Raw genomic sequence first — 24,185 nt, 5'->3', positions numbered from 1 at the left:
TTTGGGGCCAACGGCTCTTTTGGAAGATACATTTTATGGCTTTTGAACCTGGGCATTGATCCATTTATCTATCAAGATGAAGGCTGATCTAAGAAATACTTTACCCTGCTCTGACCTCGATGACTAAGTCTCTGTGCTGTCTGCATGACTAGCTATTGTTGTTGGCTTGGATAGACCTGGTATAAATCTAATTCAGGAAAGCTGGGATTAAACTTTGCTTCCTCAAGAGAATATTTTCAAACATGTTTGAGACCCATTGTGTACATTAACACCAAAATAAGTTTCCCTTTCTAAGCAACCAACCGACAATAATAAACTCATCCTGTATGTGCATCTCTACACAGGTGCTGAGAGTAGGGGGGGAAACCCCTGAGTGCACCTTATTGATTGATGTGAATGTTTTTCTTCTATTTTGTTCGTCAAGCATTGAATTAAGGTAATGACAGTGAATGGTCTGTTTTACAGGATGAGTCCACAGGAGAAATGACCTTCTACATGAAGGGTGCAGACGTGGTGATGGCAGGCATCGTCCAGTATAATGATTGGCTGGAAGAAGAAGTATTTTTGGTTTCTTCTATTAAAACACGTCATTTTAGCTTTTAGTTTTAATAAATGACCACCATGAATTTACTATATCGTGTTGAGTTCATCTTTAGGGTTTTGCTGTAGGAGTCCTTGTGTATGTTTGAACATTCTGATACTAATGCTTTGGTGATGCTTTTGCTCTTTCTTCCAGTGTGGAAATATGGCCAGGGAAGGCCTGAGGGTCTTGGTTGTTTCTAAGAAGTCTCTAACAGAGGAACAGTACCAAGACTTTGAGGTTAGTAGCATCCCCTCTGTCTTTGAACGAACTTCAATGTAACTGTCATCATCACGTTGATCCATAGAGTATGGGACTGTGCAGTAACCCAAGCCAACAGAAGGAGGATGATGTTTAGATAGAGAATGAATTGACTGTCCTGAGTAACCAAGCCCACCGTGAGCGACCTTGACATTTCAGTGTATCATAGCTATTTGGCAAACTAATTAGTGAGGCTGAAGCCCAGGGTATCCATCTTGGTTTGAGCACATCCACATAGTGTCGTAAATAGAAGAGGAATTCCTTTTGATCAACGTCTGGGTATGACATGTGAAACCAGGTGGGGTAATATTCTTACAACAACATGAATTGTTTACTTTTACTAGTTGATGCACCTCCCTCTCCATGTGTTGTTTTTAGTTTACCAGTATATTATTATTATTATTATTATTATTATTATTATTATTATTATTATTATTATTATTATTATTATTAGTGCCACTCCTCACACTCCTTATGAGATTAAATACATTTATATTTGTGTTGGATGACAATTTGTTTATCTTCCTCCACAAAATACACTCTTTTCAGGTGTTGTCTTGGAGTTGTCATGTCCTCTCAAGTATTTTATATCTGCTAGGTAGCCTACCTGCCAACAACAACAAATACAAAAACAAAATAGTTTCCACAGATACTCACCATTGTTCTTAAGATGTCAAAGTGTGTTGTTTGATACTCGGATATCCCTCCCTCCCTCCCTCCCTCCCTCCCTCACACACACACACACACACACACTCTCCCATTCTCAATGCAGGGTGAGCGGGCGGATGGGTGGGCAGTGTCTCCCCTGCAGCTCCACCAGGCCCATTGCTGGAGTGTATAATTGTGTGAGCTGGCTGGTGGGCGGTGGTGACTCACCAGCTAAGTGACTCACACACAAAGCTTGTGTTCCTGAGTGAGTCACTCGGATAGTTTTTGCTTTATCTCCTCTAAAAATTGCCCTCTGAGCTGGAGACTGCTGGCCATTTACTTGCTCCTTCCAAATCCTTCTCATCCAAAACATGTTATATTTGATGATTTTGTATGTTTGACAGTTAATAAATCGAACTAGCTAAACTCCAATATGCTATATTCAGATAAAGTCATACAATCCAAATATTTTCACCACATTTCTCCTGTTACTTTCTCCACAGGCCCGATACGTCCAGGCCAAGCTGAGTGTGCACGACCGGTCTCTGAAGGTTGCCACGGTGATCGAGAGCCTGGAGATGGAGATGGAGCTGCTGTGTCTGACGGGGGTGGAGGACCAACTGCAGGCTGACGTACGGCCCACCCTGGAGATCCTACGCAATGCAGGCATCAAGGTCAGGGGTCACCGGGGCAGGGGGGAGACGGCCGTATAGCAACAATTCACTTCAATACATTTTACATTTACATTTGAGTCATTTAGCAGACGCTCTTATCCAGAGTGCATACATTTTCATACTTTTTTTCAATACACTTTATTTATCTCTGGGGTTTATGCCCTCTGAAACTGTTGTTATGTGTTGTGTCATTGTATGAATGTTAAAGCGTGTTAATCACACAGAAATGTAATTTTAAAACTGTATTACCTGTGTAGGTGTGGATGTTAACTGGAGACAAGCTGGAAACAGCCACGTGCACGGCTAAGAACGCCCATCTGGTGACCCGCAACCAGGACATCCACATCTTTAGATCGGTGAGTGGAGAAGCAGTAGAGGACATTTTTCTGTTCAACCACTGCACTTTGAATATAATGTTTATTGTGGATTAGAATAAAAAAGCTTTAGCATACGGGGTCATTCCAAGTTCATCGGGTCATCCACAGTTTCCTGTCGTCTGCGCTGACCTCATGGGGACATCCATCCTCTGTGTGGTGAAGGCCCATAGCTGTGCTTATGTAGTCCCCAAGCAATTTTAACCCAGCCCAGCCCAGCTAGGATCCACTGGCTATTTGGTCAGCCCAACAATAAATCACTTCTCACAAGAATAAGCATTCAAACCAGTGTCAACCAGACCAGAGCCTTCCAGACCTGGGTTCAAATACTATTTGATATCGTTTCATAAACTTAAGCTGTGCTTGACTGGCACTACAAGCAGTCTAAAATAAACACTTATAGTACATGGATTTGAACTATTTTAAATACTATTTGACCCCAGGTCTGGAAACAGGCCTGTGAGGACCAGCTGAGCCACTTCCTGAGGGAACACAAAGACAGAGAACCTAACTTTCTAATTTGTTTTGCAGGCTTAGCTCTCAAACTGCACAATTGCTTTGATAGTCTGTTGACTTCCCCTTTGGCTTTCGTCTAGTTGCAGAAAAGCTTGCCTGCCATAGGAAGGTTAGGACTTGCGTACAACAGTTGTTACTGGAAGAGGATAACAATGGCTGGCACAGCATGACAACAATCCCTTTGCTTCTCCCAGCAGAGCAGGGCAGGCAGGGTCTGTGACTGTTGAGTGGTCCAATAGCCAAGGCATCTGCTATTGGCTTCCTGGTTCGACACAAATGGCACTGGGTTGAAGACTTGACGTATGAACAGGCAATAGAAGAGGAATATAGCCATACTAGTGCAGAACATTGGTTGACAGATTGATGTCTTGTTGTCATTTCCAGTTCCACATTTTTGGAATTCCAAGTACACATATAAGTTTGACACAGTTGCAGAAACTATGGGATGTGTTCTTGTTAATATGGACCTCAGGTTAGAAAATTTGCCCTATTGCAATGTCCACACAATCAACCTCCATATTTCATAAGAAATAGTAGTCTACAGTGGGGGAAAAAAGTATTTAGTCAGCCACCAATTGTGCAAGTTCTCCCACTTAAAAAGATGAGAGAGGCCTGTAATTTTCATCATAGGTACACGTCAACTATGACAGACAAATTGAGAAAAAAATATCCAGAAAATCACATTGTAGGATTTTTAATGAATTTATTTGCAAATTATGGTGGAAAATAAGTATTTGGTCACCTACAAACAAGCAAGATTTCTGGCTCTCACAGACCTGTAACTTCTTCTTTAAGAGGCTCCTCTGTCCTCCACACGTTACCTGTATTAATGGCACCTGTTTGAACTTGTAATCAGTATAAAAGACACCTGTCCACAACCTCAAACAGTCACACTCCAAACTCCACTGTGGCCAAGACCAAAGAGCTGTCAAAGGACACCAGAAACAAAATTGTAGACATGCACCAGGCTGGGAAGACTGAATCTGCAATAGGTAAGCAGCTTGGTTTGAAGAAATCAACTGTGGGAGCAATTATTAGGAAATGGAAGACATACAAGACCACTGATAATCTCCCTCGATCTGGGGCTCCACGCAAGATCTCACCCCGTGGGGTCAAAATGATCACAAGAACGGTGAGCAAAAATCCCAGAACCACACGGGGGGACCTAGTGAATGACCTGCAGAGAGCTGGGACCAAAGTAACAAAGACTACCATCAGTAACACACTACGCCGCCAGGGACTCAAATCCTGCTTAAGCCAGTACATGTCCAGGCCCTTCTGAAGTTTGCTAGAGTGGATTTGGATGATCCAGAAGAAGATTGGGAGAATGTCATATGGTCAGATGAAACCAAAATATAACTTTTTGGTAAAAACTCAACTCGTCGTGTTTGGAGGACAAAGAATGCTGAGTTGCATCCAAAGAACACCATACCTACTGTGAAGCATGGGGGTGGAAACATCATGCTTTGGGGCTGTTTTTCTGCAAAGAGACCAGGACGACTGATCCGTGTAAAGGAAAGAATGAATGGGGCCATGTATCGTGAGATTTTGAGTGAAAACCTCCTTCCATCAGCAAGGGCATTGAAGATTAAACGTGGCTGGGTCTTTCAGCATGACAATGATCCCAAACACACCGCCTGGGCAACGAAGGAGTGGCTTCGTAAGAAGCATTTCAAGGTCCTGGAGTGGCCTAGCCAGTCTCCAGATCTCAACCCCATAGAAAATCTTTGGAGGGAGTTGAAAGTCCGTGTTGCCCAGCGACAGCCCCAAAACATCACTGCTCTAGAGGAGATCTGCATGGAGGAATGGGCAAAATACCAGCAACAGTGTGTGAAAACCTTGTGAAGACTTACAGAAAACGTTTGACCTGTGTCATTGCCAACAAAGGGTATATAACAAAATATTGAGAAACTTTTGTTATTGACCAAATACTTATTTTCCACCATAATTTGCAAATAAATTCATTAAAATTCCTACAATGTGATTTTCTGGATTTTTTTTCTCCTCATTTTGTCTGTCATAGTTGATGTGTACCTATGATGAAAATTACAGGCCTCTCTCATGTTTTTAAGTGGGAGAACTTGCACAATTGGTGGCTGACTAAATACTTTTTTTCCCCACTGTATATAAACCCACAAAATCAGCCATGGTTGAGCGGGTTCATGTCCTGGTCGTCCTTATGGTTTCATACCTTACATCATATTTCCATTGATCATCCTTGAGATGTTTCTACAACTTGATTGGAGTCCAACTGTGGTAAATCCAATTGATTGGACATGATTTGGAAAGGCACACACCTATCTACAGTGGGGAAAAAAGTATTTAGTCAGCCACCAATTGTGCAAGTTCTCCCACTTAAAAAGATGAGAGAGGCCTGTAATTTTCATCATAGGTACACGTCAACTATGATAGACCAAAAAAAATCCAGAAAATCACATTGTAGGATTTTTAATGAATTTATTTGCAAATTATGGTGGAAAATAAGTATGTGGTCAATAACAAAAGTTTCTCAATACTTTGTTATATACCCTTTGTTGGCAATGACACAGGTCAAACTTTCTCTGTAAGTCTTCACAAGGTTTTCACACATTGTTGCTGGTATTTTGGCCCATTCCTCCATGCAGATCTCCTCTAGAGCAGTGATGTTTTGGGGCTGTCGCTGGGCAACACGGACTTTCAACTCCCTCCAAAGATTTTCTATGGGGTTGAGATCTGGAGACTGGCTAGGCCACTCCAGGACCTTGAAATGCTTCTTACGAAGCCACTCCTTCGTTGCCCAGGCGGTGTGTTTGGGATCATTGTCATGCTGAAAGACCCAGCCACGTTTAATCTTCAATGCCCTTGCTGATGGAAGGAGGTTTTCACTCAAAATCTCACGATACATGGCCCCATTCATTCTTTCCTTTACACGGATCAGTCGTCCTGGTCTCTTTGCAGAAAAACAGCCCCAAAGCATGATGTTTCCACCCCCATGCTTCACAGTAGGTATGGTGTTCTTTGGATGCAACTCAGCATTCTTTGTCCTCCAAACACGACGAGTTGAGTTTTTACCAAAATGTTCTATTTTGGTTTCATCTGACCATATGACATTCTCCCAATCCTCTTCTGCATCATCCAAATGCACTCTAGCAAACTTCAGACGGGCCTGGACATGTACTGGCTTAAGCAGGGGGACACGTCTGGCACTGCAGGATTTGAGTCCCTGGCGGCGTAGTGTGTTACTGATGGTAGGCTTTGTTACTTTGGTCCCAGCTCTCTGCAGGTCATTTACTAGGTCCCCCCGTGTGGTTCTGGGATTTTTGCTCACCGTTCTTGTGATCATTTTGACCCCACGGGGTGAGATCTTGCGTGGAGCCCCAGATCGAGGGAGATTGTCAGTGGTCTTGTATGTCTTCCATTTCCTAATAATTGCTCCCACAGTTGATTTCTTCAAACCAAGCTGCTTACCTATTGCAGATTCAGTCTTCCCAGCCTGGTGCAGGTCTACAATTTTGTTTCTGGTGTCCTTTGACAGCTCTTTGGTCTTGGCCATAGTGGAGTTTTGAGTGTGACTGTTTGAGGTTGTGGACAGGTGTATTTTATACTGATAACAAGTTCAAACAGGTGCCATTAATACAGGTAACGAGTGGAGGACAGAGGAGCCTCTTAAAGAAGAAGTTACAGGTCTGTGAGAGCCAGAGATCTTGCTTGTTTGTAGGTGACCAAATACTTATTTTCCACCATAATTTGCAAATAAATTCATTAAAAATCCTACAATGTGATTTTCTGGATTCTTTTTTCTCAATTTGTCTGTCATAGTTGACGTGTACCTATGATGAAAATTACAGGCCTCTCTCATCGTTTTAAGTGGGAGAACTTGCACAATTGGTGGCTGACTAAATACTTTTTTCCCCCACTGTATGTTCAACATTTAACAGTTGATCAGTTCACCCTGATGCTAATCTAGAGTGTGGGTGACAGTTGCAGTCAGGAGAGCAGCTACTCCTGCTGCTGTGGGTTAGATAGCTATCTGTGTGTCTGTGACGTGATGGTAAGCGATATACTGTCTGTGGTCCTAGGTGACAACACGAGGAGAGGCCCATCTGGAGCTCAATGCTTTCAGGAGGAAACACGACTGTGCTCTGGTCATATCAGGGGACTCACTGGAGGTAAGCTGAGCATCGTCCTCACTCTGAACACTTTACCTTATCTGTGTAAACCAAACCAAAGCACTGTTACTGAAGAGGCCTTTGGTGGTGGCTGTGGTATTGGTAAGAGTCAGTCTAACATTGGTTAAAGTTGAACTGAGACGCTTGTGAAACGTCAGCCGGTGTTGAGTCTTATCCAATCACACTGCTGTATTGTTTTGGGTCTCAATTGACAACTGCCTAGATAAATGTAACAGACGTTGAGGAAGGAGTTTATATCATTGATAAAGATCCAGACATAAACCACAGTTGGTCGTTGGTCCCAGTTGTTGTTCAACCCTCATCATACTCTGCTTCTCCTGCAGGTGTGTCTGAAGTTCTATGAGTATGAGTTTATGGAGCTGGCGTGTCAGTGTCCTGCGGTGGTGTGTTGTCGCTGCGCTCCGACCCAGAAGGCCCAGATAGTCCGGCTGCTGCAGGAGCGCACAGGCAAACTCACCTGTGCTGTAGGTGAGTCTCCCCAGTGTCAGCCCCAAGCCTTTCTCTATTGGGACATTACAGGAGTTAACAAATAGGCTACTCTCAATTCAGCTCACTGAAACTCTCCAATGACATTTCACTGCAGGGTTACTGACCTGTACGATTTAAGATATTGAATGGTATTGTTTTCATGATATAAACTTGATAAACAGTTTTCATCATAGTATTTGCTTTGGGTAATGATTGATGTCCGATCGAGGGAGTCGCACGCACACACAGACAGACAGACAGGCAGGCAGACACAGACAGACACACGAAACACACACACACACACACACACACAAAGCCCTCTCTGCTGTGAGTCACATTAACAGACGTGTTCCTCCTGACACTTCCACTGATGTCTGTTTGTTTTCTCTTAGGGGATGGAGGAAACGATGTCAGCATGATCCAGGAAGCCGACTGTGGCGTGGGAGTGGAGGGCAAAGTAAGAATCTCTCTGTCCCTGTCACACACACTGTCCCTGTCACCCTGATGCTTTCACACACACACTGTCGCTGCTGTCAGCCTGTGTCGTGTGTTTGCTGGGAGCTGGCTCCCCTCTGGCCAGAGCACCTTTTAACATCCATTTGTCACTATGTCATTTCATGCACAGATGATTCCCTTTTGACTGTGTGAAAACATGTCATGGGTGTAGAGGAAATGAATGTGACGTTGTCTTCTGACAATGTGGTATTGTCTTCTGTTCTGATTGGGACTTCTTGAACTGTAGTGCTGACAGGTCAACCATGTAGAGTTCCTACCTTATTGACACCTTGCTATGGACCAGAGCTCCACATAAAGTCAGTAGTTGGTAGATATTGATTTAACTGTGGCAGAAATAGGGAACTTGTTTCCTCTAAACCTTTCTTTATATACACTCGTAAAAAGTGTTATTCTGGTTACCAAAGACCTTTGCTAACCTTTTCTAAATGTATCTTAGAATGTCTTAAAAATTCCACCACCATGTTGTTGGTTGACAGGAAGGGAAACAGGCATCGCTGGCTGCAGACTTCTCTGTGACTCAGTTCAAGCACTTGGGCAGACTCCTCATGGTCCACGGGCGGAACAGCTACAAGAGATCCGCCGGCCTCTCCCAGTTCGTCATCCACCGGAGCCTGTGCATCAGCACCATGCAGGTAGGCAGGACCAGGGTACCAAATGGTGGAGTGGAGTGGGGTGGGGAGTGAGTCAGGATCTGGGTACCAAATGGTGGAATTGGGTGGGGAGTGAGCCAGGACCAGGGTACCAAATGGTGGAGCGGGGTGGGGAGTGTGTCAGGACCAGGGTACCAAATGGTGGAGCGGGGTGGGGAGTGAGCCAGGACCAGGGTACCAAATGGTGGAGTGGAGTGAGGAGTGTCAGGACAGGGAGTGCCAGCAGCTTCTCTGGAAGCCTCGTCACCATGCAGCACCAGCACCAGAGCCCCAGAGGCAGTGGGTAGTGAGAGTACCTAGGGCCAGGCATAGAGAGGTGGAGCAGGGTGGGGAGTGAGTCAGAGCGGGGGACCCCAGGAGCTCTTCTGGGAGGCCCCGTCCTTCAGCGTCTAATCCCCAGCCTCAGCCCTAGTGAGTACCACAGCCCAAGCACCAGGCCAGCTCTTCAGCCCTATAGTCTCCCAGACCAGGCCATAGACTCGTTCGGGAGGCCCCCAATGTGTCTCGGATTAACGCTGCCCCCAACCACAGCTGTTAACCCCCAGGAGTCGATGTCCGCGCCCTCGCGGAAATCTAATTAGCATAATAAAAAATCTGTAATGCCATGAGTGTGCAAAGCTGTATTCAAGGCAAAGGGTGGCTATTTGAAGAATCTCACATATGAAATATATTTGGATTTGTTTAACACTTTTTTGGTTACTACATGATTCCATATGTTTTGATGTCTTCACTATTATTCTACAATGTAAAAAATTGTAAAAATAAAGAAAAATCTTTGAATGAGTAGGTGTGTCCAAACTTTTGACTGGTAGTGTATATCTTCTTGATACTTCAAGAGGTCTTAAAATTCAAAGTCAAATAGCAAAATGGTCCTTGGTATGACCTTCTTAAAATAATTCCATATAGCTTAAATGAAAGTAATAAGTATATTGTTTTGAAAATGATGTAAATTATGTTTTGTAGTAGTGTATTACAGTTCTCAATATGAAATGAACCCCCCCAACCCTACCACCCCTCCCCTGATTGGAGTAACATGTACGATATTTGTAGTTAAATAATTATACATATATTTCAAATTTCCTCTTTCTGCAAGTGCTGGATTTTCACCCACAGCAGCCAATCCACCATTAATTCTGATCTTAACTCCAACCCGCCGATGTACACAGATTAACTCCTCTTTCACAGTATAATACAATTTTGCTATGATGATGACTCATTCATGATCTCTTCTTCCCCCAGGCTGTCTTCTCCTCTGTCTTCTACTTTGCGTCTGTCCCCCTCTACCAAGGATTTCTCATTATTGGGTGAGCTGAGCTGAGCTGATCTTTTCTCAATAGCAGTGGCTTATCAGGATGGCATTTCAGCTATGTGTTAGTCGTGTTGCTATGACATTGAGATTGTGTTGACATATTGTTGCATTGGGTTGAATGTAGAAAAAATATGAAATTACTTTAACCCTGCTGAGTCATCAAAATCTAATTAAAAGACCCTCTTCAGCCTTAGAATGGAGCTCAGAGCACTCCATTGACGTCTGTGAGAATTTATATAAGTAACCATACTTGAATAAGCTTCAGCTTTAATTTTATATCCAGCATAAATCGATTTTGAGAAATGTCAGGAAATGAGATGCCTGAAATGTTCTATCGTTTGGGGGAAAATGTAATAACTGTATTTGTTACATTTACCTGCCTAACTTCTCAGTTAAAACATAGTTTCTGTGTTTAATTTCTTACATAAATCATTGATCAATTCCCATTAAATTGTTAATGTTCTTTATTCTAGCTACTCCACCATCTACACCATGTTCCCTGTGTTCTCCCTCGTGTTGGATAAAGATGTCAAGTCAGAAGTAGCTATGCTCTATCCTGAGTTATATAAGGATCTCCTAAAAGTAATACACTGTCTGCATTATTTGACTTTATTGGCTGTATAATATAGCCGTATAATATGGCTGTATAATATGACTGTAAAAATGGCTGTAGAATATGGCTGTATAATATTGCTGTATAATATGACTGAAAATATGCATTATATCAAAATAATCTACTGCATAAACCTCCATAACCTTCAGAGTAGTATACAGTGGCTTGCGAAAGTATTCACCCCCCTTGGCATGTTTCCTATTTTGTTGCCTTACAACCTGGAATGAAAATTGATTTTTGGGGGGTTTGTATCATTTGATTTACACAACATGCCTACCACTTTGAAGATGCAAAATATTTTTTCTTGTGAAACAAACAAGAAATAAGACAAAAAAAACAGACAACATGAGCGTGCATAACTATTCACCTACCCAAAGTCAATACTTTGTAGAGCCACCAGCAATTACAGCTGCAAGTCTCTTGGGGTATGTCTCTATAAGCTTGGGATTTTTGCCCATTCTTCAAGGCAAAACTTCTCCAGCTCCTTCAAGTTGGATGGGTTCTGCTGGTGTACAGCAATCTTTAAGTCATACCACAGATTCTCAATTGGATTGATGTCTGGGCTTTGACTAGGCCATTCCAAGACATTTAAATGTTTCCGCTTAAACCACTCGAGTGTTGCTTTAGCAGTATGCTTAGGGTCATTGTCCTGCTGGAAGGTGAACCTCCGTCCCAGTCTCAAATCTCTGGAAGACTGAAACAGGTTTCCCTCAAGAATTTCCCTGTATTTAGCGTCATCCATCATTCCTTCAATTCTGACCAGTTTCCCTGTCCCTGCCGATGGAAAAACATCCCCACAGCATGATGCTGCCACCACCATGCTTCACTGTGGGGATGGTGTTCTCTGGGTGATGAGAGGTGTTGGGTTTGCGCCAGACATAGCGTTTTCCTTGATGGCCAAAAAGCTCAATTTTAGTCTCATCTGAGCAGAGTATCTTCTTCCATATGTTTGGGGAGTCTCCCAAACATGTTTGCTTATTTTTTTCTTTAAGCAATGGCTTTTTTCTGGCCACTCTTCAGTAAAGCCCAGCTCTGTGGAGTGTACGGCTTAAAGTGATCCTATGGACAAATACTCCAATCTCCGCTGTGGAGATTTGCAGCTCCTTCAGGGTTATCTTTGGTCTCTTTGTTGCCTCTCTGATTAATGCCCTCCTTGCCTGGTCCGTGAGTTTTGGTGGGCGGCCCTCTCTTGGCAGGTTTGTTGTGGTGCCATATTCTTTCAATTTTTTAATAATGGAGTTAATGGTGCTCCGTGGATGTTCAAAGTGTCTGATATTTTTTTATAACCCAATCATGATCTGTACTTCTCCACAACTTTGTCCCTGACCTGTTTGGAGAGCTCGTTGGTCTTCATGGTGCCGCTTGCTTGGTTTTGGCCCTTGCTTAGTGGTGTTGCAGACTCTGCGGCCTTTCAGAACAGGTGTATATATACATTTACATTTACATTTACGTCATTTAGCAGACGCTCTTATCCAGAGCGACTTACAAATTGGTGCATTCAACTTATGATAGCCAGTGGGACAACCACTTTTTTGTTTGTTTTTTGTTGTTGTTTTTTTTATTGGGGGGGTGGGGGGGGGTCGAAGGATTACTTTTATACTATTCCAGGTATTCCTTAAAGAGGTAGGGTTTCAAGTGTCTCCGGAAGGTGGTCAGTGACGCCGCTGTCCTGGCGTCGTGGGGGAGCTTGTTCCACCATTGGGGTGCCAGAGCAGCGAATAGCTTTGACTGGGCTGAGCAGGAACTGTGCTTCCGTAGAGATAGGGGGGCTAGCAGGCCAGAGGTGGATGGGTGTAGGGTCTGATCAAAGCCTGAAGGTAAGGAGGTGCCGTTCCCCTCACAGCTCCGTAGGCAAGCACCATGGTCTTGTAGTAGATGCGAGCCTCAACTGGAAGCCAGTGGAGTGTGCGGAGGAGCGGGGTGACATGAGAGAACTTGGGAAGGTTGAACACCAGACGGGCTGCAGCGTTCTGGATAAGTTGTAGGGGTTTAATGGCACAGGCAGGGAGCCCAGCCAACAGCGAGTTGCAGTAATCCAGACGGGAGATGACAAGTGCCTGGATTAGGACCTGTGCCGCTTTCTGTGTAAGGTAGGGTCGTACTCTGCGAATGTTGTAGAGCATGAACCTGCAGGATCGGGTCACCGCTTTGATGTTAGCAGAGAACGACAGGGTGTTGTCCAGGGTCACGCCAAGGTTCTTTGCACTCTGGGAGGAGGACACAATGGAGTTGTCAACCGTGATGGCGAGATCATGGAGCGGGCAGTCCTTCCCCGGGAGGAAGAGCATCTCCGTCTTGCCGAGGTTCAGCTTGAGGTGGTGATCCGACATCCACACTGATATGTCTGCCAGACATGCGGAGATGCGATTCGCCACCTGGTTATCAGAAGGGGAAAGGAGAAAATTAATTGTTTGTCGTCTGCGTAGCAATGATAGGAGAGACCATGTGAGGATATGACAGAGCCAAGTGACTTGGTGTATAGAGAGAATAGGAGAGGGCCTAGAACTGAGCCCTGGGGGACACCAGAGGTGAGAGCACGTGGTGCGGAGACAGATTCTCGCCACGCCACCTGGTAGGAGCGACCTGTAAGGTAGGACGCAATCCAAGAGTGAGCAGCGCCGGAGATGCCCAACTTGGAGAGGGTGGAGAGGAGGATCTGATGGTTCACAGTATCAAAGGTGCAGATACAGTGGGGAAAAAAAGTATTTAGTCAGCCACCAATTGTGCAAGTTCTCCCACTTAAAAAGATGAGAGAGGCCTGTAATTTTCATCATAGGTACACGTCAACTATGACAGACAAATTGAGAATTTTTTTTCCAGAAAATCACATTGTAGGATTTTTAATGAATTTATTTGCAAATTATGGTGGAAAATAAGTATTTGGTCACCTACAAACAAGCAAGATTTCTGGCTCTCACAGACCTGTAACTTCTTCTTTATGAGGCTCCTCTGTCCTCCACTCGTTACCTGTATTAATGGCACCTGTTTGAACTTGTTATCACTATAAAAGACACCTGTCCACAACCTCAAACAGTCACACTCCAAACTCCACTATGGCCAAGACCAAAGAGCTGTCAAAGGACACCAGAAACAAAATTGTAGACCTGCACCAGGCTGGGAAGACTGAATCTGCAATAGGTAAGCAGCTTGGTTTGAAGAAATCAACTGTGGGAGCAATTATTAGGAAATGGAAGACATACAAGACCACTGATCATCTGGGGCTCCACGCAAGATCTCACCCTGTGGGGTCAAAATGATCACAAGAACGGTGAGCAAAAATCCCAGAACCACACGGGGGGACCTAGTGAATGACCTGCAGAGAGCTGGGACCAAAGTAACAAAGCCTACCATCAGTAACACACTACGCCGCCAGGGACTCAAATCCTGCAGTGCCAGACGTGTCCCCCTGCTTAAGCCAGTACATGTCCAGGCCCGTCTGAAGTTTGCTAGAGTGCATTTGGATGATCCAGAAGAGGATTAGGAGAATGTCATATGGTCAGATGAAACCAAAATAGAACTTTTTTGGTAAAAAACTCAACTAAGTCGTGTTTGGAGGACAAAGAATGCTGAGTTGCATCCAAAGAACACCATACCTACTGTGAAGCATGTGGGTGGAAACATCATGCTTTGGGGCTGTTTTTCTGCAAAGGGACCAGGACGACTGATCCGTGTAAAGGAAAGAATGAATGGGGCCATGTATCGTGAGATTTTGAGTGAAAACCTCCTTCCATCAGCAAGGGCATTGAAGATGAAACGTGGCTGGGTCTTTCAGCATGACAATGATCCCAAACACACCGCCCGGGCAACGAAGGAGTGGCTTCGTAAGAAGCATTTCAAGGTCCTGGAGTGGCCTAGCCAGTCTCCAGATCTCAACCCCATAGAAAATCTTTGGAGGGAGTTGAAAGTCCGTGTTGCCCAGTGACAGCCCCAAAACATCACTGCTCTAGAGGAGATCTGCATGGAGGAATGGGCCAAAATACCAGCAACAGTGTGTGAAAACCTTGTGAAGACTTACAGAGAATGTTTGACCTGTGTCATTGCCAACAAAGGGTATATAACAAAGTATTGAGAAACTTTTGTTATTGACCAAATACTTATTTCCACCATAATTTGCAAATAAATTCATTAAAAATCCTACAATGTGATTTTCTGGATTTTTTTTTCTCATTTTGTCTGTCATAGTTGACTTGTACCTATGATGAAAATTACAGGCCTCTCTCATCTTTTTAAGTGGGAGAACTTGCACAATTGGTGGCTGACTAAATACTTTTTTCCCCCACTGTAGGTCTAGAAGGATAAGAGCAGAGGAGAGATAGTTAGCTTTAGCAGTGCGGAGAGCCTCCGTGACACAGAGAAGAGCAGTCTCAGTTGAATGACCAGTCTTGAAACCTGACTGGTTTGGATCAAGAAGGTCATTCTGAGAGAGATAGCAGGAGAGTTGGCTAGAGACGGCACGCTCAAGAGTTTTGGAGAGAAAAGAAAGAAGGGATACTGGTCTGTAGTTGTTGACATCGGTGGGATCGAGTGTAGGTTTTTTGAGGAGGGGTGCAACTCTCGCTCTCTTGAAGACGGAAGGGACATGGCCAGCGGTCAAGGATGAGTTGATGAGCGAGGTGAGGTAAGGGAGAAGGTCTCCGGAAATGGTCTGGAGAGGAGAGAGGAGGGGATCATACTGAGATCATGTGACAGATCATGTGACGCTAAGATTGCACACAGTTGGACTTTATTGAACTAATTATGTGACTTCTGAAGGTAATTGGTTGCACCAGATCTTATTTAGGGGCTTCATAGCAAAGGGGGTGAATACATATGCATGCATCACTTTTCCGTTATTTATGTTTTTTGAATTTTTTGAAAGAAGTAATTTTTTTCATTTCACTTCACCAATTTTGACTATTTTGTGTATGTCCATTACATGAAATCCAAATAAAAATCTATTTAAATTACAAGTTGTAATGCAACAAAATAGGAAAAACGCCAAGGGGAATGAATACTTTTGCAAGGCACTGTATCTACAGTATACACACACACACTCTGTTCAGATTTCATTTAATGTCACTGTTATCGTGAGTGTATTTATAGTTAATTATATTGTATTAAATATGTTATTTTTCTATTCCTCTCTCAGGGTCGACCTTTGTCCTTTAAGACCTTTCTGATATGGGTCCTAATAAGTATCTACCAAGGTAAGAAGACATTGATGCAATGTGTGATGGAAGTAATAATGGAACTAAGTAGAAATAAAGGCTTGAGCAGCTATAGGCATTCCTATAGATTCTTAGGAATTTGTTATGTTTTGTTGTTGGGGAAAACATCTAATTCCTTTAGGCCTCTCTCACACAGATAGTACTTTAGAAACTGCCCTGCCCTGTGGTGTAGGATCCATGATGCTCCCCACCAGCCCACACACTTTCTTCTTAATTAATAGTAGTGGAGTTTATTTATGTCTGTGGTTTGTAAATGTTAAATAACCTAAGGTGGTTTTCCAACAAGGACTATTTGTATTGCAAAGGCGTTGACAGAATCATCCAAAGCTACACCCTAAACCTTTAGTCTACAGCTCAGCGCTCAGTCCCTAACTCCCACCTCTCCCTCTCAAAACAGAGTGTGGCAGAATATTCTGACATTTCCTTTGCCATTATCCTTTTTATCCTTATTTGCTATTGAGTGGGCTTTGGTTTCTGTGTTTAAGGCCATTGGTGGGTTGTTTGGTATCGATTCCATTACAGTTGTCCACGGAGGCAATGTTTTGTATGCTTTTATAAGAAGAAAAATATTTTTTTGTCCAATGTACTGAATGTACAACGGAAAATGTACATCTGGTTTATCCCAACCACTCTGAACTTTACTCTATGTGATGTGTATAAGCAATACCTTCAAGTACAATGTTGCTGTCTTTTATACATAACTGTGATACTGTATGACCCATGTCAGATTTGTTGGTATTAATTACATTTTCAATCGCAGGAAGTGTATCTTTACTTCCCGTTTTAAAGGTCACAATAACATGGAAAAGTGTTAAAAATTATGGAAACGTGTTACATTTCCCGTCCTCTTCCCCTCACAGCTACAAATCCTGACATCGATCCCCTTATTTTTTAAATGTTAAACTCTCTCTTCATTGTATTTCTGTAGTCCATTCCTCTGATGGTAGTGTTGGAATAACTGATGTATAACAGAACAGTTAGAGCCAAGGTTCAGGTTGAGCATTAAAGTTTGCCAGTCATGCATTTAAACGGCACCATACAGATGTCCGTTGATTGACAATAAAAGCACATGCACATCGATATAAGCAGTGGCAGTGCGTTTGACATTGTGCTAACCTGTTCTCTGTGCTCCTCAGGCAGTATCATCATGTATGGGGCGTTGCTGCTGTTTGAGTCGGAGTTTGTCCACATCGTGGCCATCTCCTTCACCTCTCTGATCCTCACGGAGCTGCTGATGGTGGCGCTCACCATCCAGACATGGCACTGGCTCATGATCGTAGCCGAGCTACTCAGTCTGGCCTGCTATATTGCCTCACTCGTCTTCCTGCACGAGTTCATCGGTGGGTAAACACACATACTTAACACCCACACACATTTGATGACATGTTTCTGGCCAAGGAATTCCGATGTCAGGAATTTTGATACAGATGAGAAAAATAATAATCCATCCACAATTGTATTAACTTGTACACAGTGATAGATTGATAGTAATGGGCTTTCACTGCCCTTGGAGTTGTACGTCAGCATTCAGTGATGATAGGCTCTTCTCCATTCATACTGTGCCCCTGGGCTGTCTGAGACCTGGCATGTACTGCCAGTAGGAAGTCCTGCTAAAGGTGAATAAAGTGACAAACAGTACCAGAGGAGTGCAGCCAGCCACCGGCATGCAAGAGTGTTGAAGTGGAAATGCCAAAGCCTCGTGTTAGTTTCCTGCTCCCGCTACCACACACATGCTGGCCAAGGTCTTTGTGTTTATGACTAAACAGCTAGCTGTAGTTTAGAAACTACTGTGCCACATGTAGAACCTCACACACTGCCAATTATGTTTTTTATGGAATTTAATGTTGGCTGTAATTATGTAGTTCATGAAATATAAACAGTGGTAGGCGGCAGACATATGTCACTTAAAAAGCCCAAGTGAAGCGAGAAATGCAAGAAATGGAGTAGTTGCATAGATTCCAATCAGTTACTTCACAGTCTGTAGTTGCGTTTTCCAAGCGTTATTTTAGGCCTTTATGTGGGGTGTGGAGGTCCATTTTCAGACCACAGCATTATGACCTGAACGTGGTCAAAGTACCCTTCTCGTCCTTCTCTTTCTTAAAAGAGAGGCCATTTTAACGTTTAACGTCACAAGTAACTCAAAGGGTACATAATGTCCCTGAATGGAACAGCTTGAATCCAAGTCAATTACATGGTAAGCCATTTCACTCATCTGCCATATTAGCAACATGCTAGGTCTCCCTAATCTCCTATTTTCAAAGGGCCAGTGCAGTCAAAAATGTGATTTTCATGTGTTTTATATATTTCCAAACTATGAGGTTGGAATAATACTGTGAAATGATGATAATGCTGATTGAAAAGACTGCCTGAAATTTCAGACTGTTTTGGTGGGATAGAGTTTTGGCCTGCCTGGTAAATTAGTTAATAGACCAATAAGACAAAGAGGTCCAAACCTCTCTGCCAAAAACAGCTAGTTTTCAGTTTCCCCCTCCCCACGGGGACATTGCTCTTTGCTAAGAAGCTATGTTTGTTTCTTTTTGACTATTTTAATTGAAAACAATCACAGTAATGTACTATATTGTTACCCAGAAATTATTTAATATTGAGATAAAATTGGCTGCATTTAACATAACCTTTTAAGTCACTAAATGAACTGAGTAGTGGCAACTGAAACACGAACAGAAGTCATACTAGCCTGATTACATTGTTATACTTACTCAATTCCTCATCTACAGTGCCGTCCATCATTATTGTGACAGTGAAGCATTTCTTTCTTCTTTTGGCTCTGTACTCCAGCACTTTGGATTTGAAATGATACCATTTAATTTGAGGGTATTATCCATATCGTGTAAACCGTTTGGAAATAACAGCACTTTTTGTACATAGTCCACCCATTTTAGGAGACCAAAAGTATTGGGACAAATTCACTTATGTGTATTAAAGTAAAAACACAAAACAGCAAATGCATCCAACAAGTTAGTGGAGTCACACGCTTGGCGTAATCATTGTATGCTAGGAATTTGGGACCAAATACAAAACTTTTGACTACTTTAATACACGTAAGTAAATTTGTCCCAATACCTTTGGTCCCCTAAAATGGGGGGGAAATGTACAAAAAGTGCTGTAATTTCTAAACGGTTCACCCGATATGGATGAAAATACCCTCAAATTAAAGCTAACCGTCTGCACTTTAACCTCATAGTCATTGTATCATTTAAAATCCCAAAGTGCTGGAGTACAGAGCCAAAACAAAAAACTAAATGTCACTGTCCCAATAATTACGGGGGGCACTGTATAAAACATCTCTGTTTGAATGACCCACCATCCTGCCCTCTGTTTCCTTGACTGTTTCTAGATGTATATTTCATTGCCACGCTGTCTTTCCTGTGGAAGGTGACGGTCATCACCCTGGTGAGCTGTTTGCCCCTCTACATCCTCAAGTACCTGCGCAGACGCTTCTCACCGCCCAACTACTCCAAGCTCACCACTTAGAGAGGGACAAGGCGGCAGCTGTCCCCACCGCCACCACCACCACCACCATACAGTACCTCCATCCCTGCTTCTGTGCTCGCACTCCTCCCTACCTCTCTCATCTATCAGAGCGTATATTTATTAGGACCTAAAGGGTTCCTTTCCCCTTTAATTTATTCTTAAAGGTTCTTGTGCAATTGGAAGAGATGGTGTGGGAAGAAAAAAAGTTTAATTTGAGAAGAGAGAAAGTTGTTGTGTAAGTTTACAATACTTCACTTAGATGTAAAAACTGACAAGTATGACTAAGTATTTTTCCAGACTGATTGGATTGGTGGTTGGATTGACTATCGCTGGTTGGGAATACCATACAATTTAGACTGAAGCCGGAACCGGAATTCTGTGTTTTGTCATGGTCACAGGTCTAGAAATGTGTGAATACCATCAGGAAATAGGTGCCATAATGTACTAACAGAGGGCTATGAGTGCCTCTTAATCATGGACTGACTCATTAACAATTACATTTACATTTTTACATTTTTGTCATTTAGCAGACGCTCTTATCCAGAGCGACTTACAGTTAGTGAGTGCATACAGTTTCATACTGGCCCCCCGTGGGAAACGAACCCACAACCCTGGCGTTGCAAGCGCCATGCTCTACCAACTGACCTACAAGGGACTATATAGGGAATATAGAAATTCTGTTTGGTATCTAAACATCAGGCCTATAGAACTGTAACAAGAAATGCCTGATTGGATTTGACTAACATACTTGCATAAAAAAATAACACATGCTTGTCAGTCTGAAATGCATTGAATTGGTAATTATGTTTTAATTGCACATATTTATTAAAAGTAATCGTTGTAGTTACATTGGAAATATAGTGTGAAATGTAATTATTTTATATTCCCCCAAAAAATTCAATGACATACAGTATACTGTAATAGTTACATTACAGATTACGGCACTATCTGTTAATGGGTAACACTGGTATTGAAAGTAGCGTTTCTCAAGGACTTTATGCAATTTGATGTTAAAAACAGTTATGGGGTTTAAAGATGGATGAGTGGACTGATCAGTTCTGTTTGTGTATGTGTTTGTGTGTCACTCAACGACTATAACCCAACCAATTCGAGGTGGCTTGGTTGTTCAATACAGCATGATAACCCACAGTCTCAGATGTCAAAGTGTGAGTCTATCATTTCGTACGTCTGGGTGGAGAATGTTAAAACAGTTTGTGTCTAAACTGAAGAGCATGGTCAATATTCAGCCACTAACAGGATGCTATTTGTAGCCAAGCCATATATTCCACTGGCCCCCGGACTAGCTGTGTGTCCTCTAGGCCAGGGAGTCCGTAGGCTACCCTGTCATGTGGTCACTGCCCACTCCTGATGCCAGTTCTGGCCACACTGTATCATTGCATGATTCACTTTAGTTGTGACATGAAGCCAATTCAAGCCATAGCTGAAAATACTCTGACCACTGTCCGGCTGACCCCTCACCTCACCCAGAGCCGACCCCCACAATTCCCACTGCTTCTCCCCTCACAGACACAGACATAGACATGTCCTGAATAGAAAATAACACTTTTCACCTGCTCAAAGTGGATGGCCCAGTAGAATGTGTTGACGTTCAATACGTATTAGTGCACATTTGAAAAAAAAAAAATTAATGAATTCCTCTCATACTGTTCCTCCCAATTCCTACCTTCCAGTAAATTCAGAGACGACTGGTACAAAACATATAATAGTGTAACTGATGACATTGTGTTGTATTGTCCCAATTTAGATTATTTTCGCTAATGGGACACATTTGACACATTATAAAGATGTAGCCTAATACCATGACGGGGTTACTGTTAAAATGTGTGAATTATTTGTGTCAAATAATGCATACAGTGTGGCATAACTGCTAATTCACTACCTTTATTGTTCAGTTCACACTGGGCACAGATGTCAATTTCATTGAAATGACATGGAAACAACGTTGATTGAACCAGTGTGTGCCCAGTGTGTTGGAATTACAGGCATTTTGTATTGTGTACCCTACTGTACATCTCCTTATTTAAGTTGACGTTTCAAACATTATTGAAACCCTTTGAATTTGACATGCCTTTTTGCACGGAATTTTGTTAGCACTGACAACTGTACTTTATTTTGTATAATGTGGACTTTGGAGGTTTCAGACCATCAATTGTGGTAGAATGACACTGCATCGTTTGCCTTTTTGAAGCATTGTGTCTTGCATAATTGTAAATAACCTGTTTTTATTTATTAACCTTGATCATTTTGTGTTTGTATAGTTGCATTCTAATTAGCAGAACAAAAAGGGAGGATAGTGTTGAATTGTGAATATCGGTGGTGATAAAATTAATCTCATGTTGTTTTCCTTTCTAGTCACTCAACCTTCATTGTCATTTCTCTGAAATCATTTTTTTTATATTTAAGCTTTTTGTGAGTATGTTTAAGTGCTTAGTTTTTAAACAAAATTCCTCCAGTAAAACTAAACGTAGACTCGGACTGGACTGAGGCTGTACTATAGTGGAAATCTTCCTTATGGAAATCAGTGTGTGTCTCATTTTCACCAGAGGAGGGAGTCCCTGACGCTCAACTCTACAGTCAGCCGCACAATCCAACGAGCAGATCCTGTAGCCTTCACTGTGGAAGGGTCAGTCTATGCCCTGTCTCTTTGACCATGTAATGTCAGATAGGGATTTTATCATGATAGGGAACTATATGGGATTTAGTTAATCTGATAAAATACAGTTGGTATAAAATACATTTTTCAGTTCAGAAAAATTATAATCTTAGCAAATAATACTTGAATCTCACATCAAGTTAGAACATGCACAAGTTAAAATGTATTGAATCTCCCAAGATTTCGCAGTCGTCCCAGAAATGGTTTTAGTTGGAACCAAGCCTCAGCCCAACCCGTAAAACATGGATCAAGCCCAATACTACTGTATGTTCATAATAAAATCCTGCTTCTCTGTCCAACGTTTTTTTCTTGTTCCATGGCCCAAATGCGTAGGTTAAACCATTAAAATAACCCATTTAAGTTAATCAGCCCAATGAAAACTGAAATTCCACCCCAGAATCAACAGCAATGTTAAAACTCTTTCTTCCGAGCTTCAAGCGTTCAACAGAGCCCCTTGTTGGAGCATTGCCAAACCTACAATTCAATCAAAAGAGGAGAGATATAGTCCCCAGTATGGCTGAAGACTCCTTCTGATGTCAGGGAGTACTCTACAGAGAAAGACAGCTTGTTAGGGTCAATTGTACCCTTACGGAAAATATTTTACCCTTACAAAAAAACATAATCATGATTTTAATAACATTATTTTGTCAAATAGAAAATATGTCAAACCCTATTCGCCGTACTGTTTGGATAAATCAAAAGTAACAGATCATTACAACAAACCAGTTAATCTACTTCAATCTACTACACATTCTATTATGCCCAGTGTAAACAAAGGATTTTGGTGATGACAGCTAGGCTCCTCATAGGAAAATGTGCTGAGCTTGCACACACTTCAACAGCTATTTATAGCCTGGCATGACTGGAACGCTTCGATTGGTCTTCGCACCTACTACTATTGCGAAGGAAGGGCCGCTGAAGTATTTTCCTTCCTATTGTAATCCTCTATAACACCTAGTGAGGGAGAGTGAAGTACAGTTCAAACAGTATCGTGGGGAGACGATTGAGATGATATACAGTAACTGTCAGTTAATGTTTTTTTCCATTGCATCATCAGAAGAGGTGGAGCTATCTGTTAAAGGAGTGGTAGTAGTAGTTGTAGTTGTAGTAGTAGTAGTAGCAGTGGTGGGAAAAAGTACCCAGTTGTCATACTTGTGTAAAAGTAATAGAAATAGATACCGTAATAGAAAATGACTCAAGTAAAAGTGAAAGTCACCCAGTAAAGTACTACTTGAGTAAAAGTCTAAAAGTATTTGGTTTTAAATATACTTAAGTATCTAAAGTAAATGTAATTGATAAAATATACTTAAGCCTCAAAAGTAAAAGTATAAATCATTTCAAATTCCTTCTATTAAGCAATCAAGACAGCACTATTTTCTTGTTGTTGCTTTTTTACAGCTAGCCAGGGGCACACTCCAGCACTCAGGCACCATTTACAAACCAAGCATGTGTGTTTTTTTTTTTTTACAGCTAGCCAGGGGCACACTACAGCACACAGACACCATTTACAAACCAAGCATGTGTGGTTTTTTTACAGCTAGCCAGGGGCACACTCCAGCACTCAGGCACCATTTACAAACCAAGCATGTGTGTTTTTTTTTTTTTTACAGCTAGCCAGGGGCACACTACAGCACACAGACACCATTTACAAACCAAGCATGTGTGTTTTTTTTTACAGCTAGCCAGGGGCACACTCCAGCACTCAGACACCATTTACAAACCAAGCATGTGTGTTTAGTGAGTCTACCAGATCAGAGGCAGTAGGAATGCATTCAAAATGTAATGAGTACTTATGGGTGTCAGGGAAAATGTATGAGTAAAAAGTACATTATTTTCTTTAGGAATGTCGTGAAGTAAAAGTAGAAGTTAATAGTAAAGTAAAGATACCCCAAAAAAACGACTTAAGTAGTACTTTAAAGTATTTTTACTTAAGTACTTTACACCACTGAGTAGTAGTATTAGTAGTAGTTGTAGTAGTAGTAGTATTATTATTATTAGTAGTATTAGCTGTGGTACTGTAGTACAAGTAGGAGA

General features: G+C 42.2%; 1 protein-coding gene across 1 annotated transcript in view; it reads left to right on the top strand.

Moving 5' to 3' along the window:
- Positions 1-22,447, top strand: part of LOC121537965 (probable phospholipid-transporting ATPase IIA) — a 51,150-nt gene extending 28,703 nt beyond the window's left edge. The window contains exons 16-28 of the mRNA XM_041845647.2: positions 466-558; positions 737-820; positions 1,993-2,163; positions 2,421-2,519; positions 7,112-7,201; positions 7,546-7,690; positions 8,083-8,147; positions 8,683-8,838; positions 10,096-10,160; positions 10,639-10,747; positions 15,907-15,964; positions 17,122-17,325; positions 19,341-22,447. Coding sequence (XP_041701581.1) covers positions 466-558; positions 737-820; positions 1,993-2,163; positions 2,421-2,519; positions 7,112-7,201; positions 7,546-7,690; positions 8,083-8,147; positions 8,683-8,838; positions 10,096-10,160; positions 10,639-10,747; positions 15,907-15,964; positions 17,122-17,325; positions 19,341-19,477 — 1,476 coding nt within the window. The 3' untranslated portion in view covers positions 19,478-22,447. The remainder of the gene's footprint in view (positions 1-465; positions 559-736; positions 821-1,992; positions 2,164-2,420; positions 2,520-7,111; positions 7,202-7,545; positions 7,691-8,082; positions 8,148-8,682; positions 8,839-10,095; positions 10,161-10,638; positions 10,748-15,906; positions 15,965-17,121; positions 17,326-19,340) is intronic.
- The last annotated feature ends 1,738 nt before the right edge of the window (positions 22,448-24,185 follow it).

This window comes from Coregonus clupeaformis, chromosome 24 (genome assembly GCF_020615455.1).
Source record: "Coregonus clupeaformis isolate EN_2021a chromosome 24, ASM2061545v1, whole genome shotgun sequence".
Taxonomy (NCBI): Eukaryota; Metazoa; Chordata; class Actinopteri; order Salmoniformes; family Salmonidae; genus Coregonus; species Coregonus clupeaformis.
This window is presented reverse-complemented; position numbering and strand designations above follow the sequence as displayed.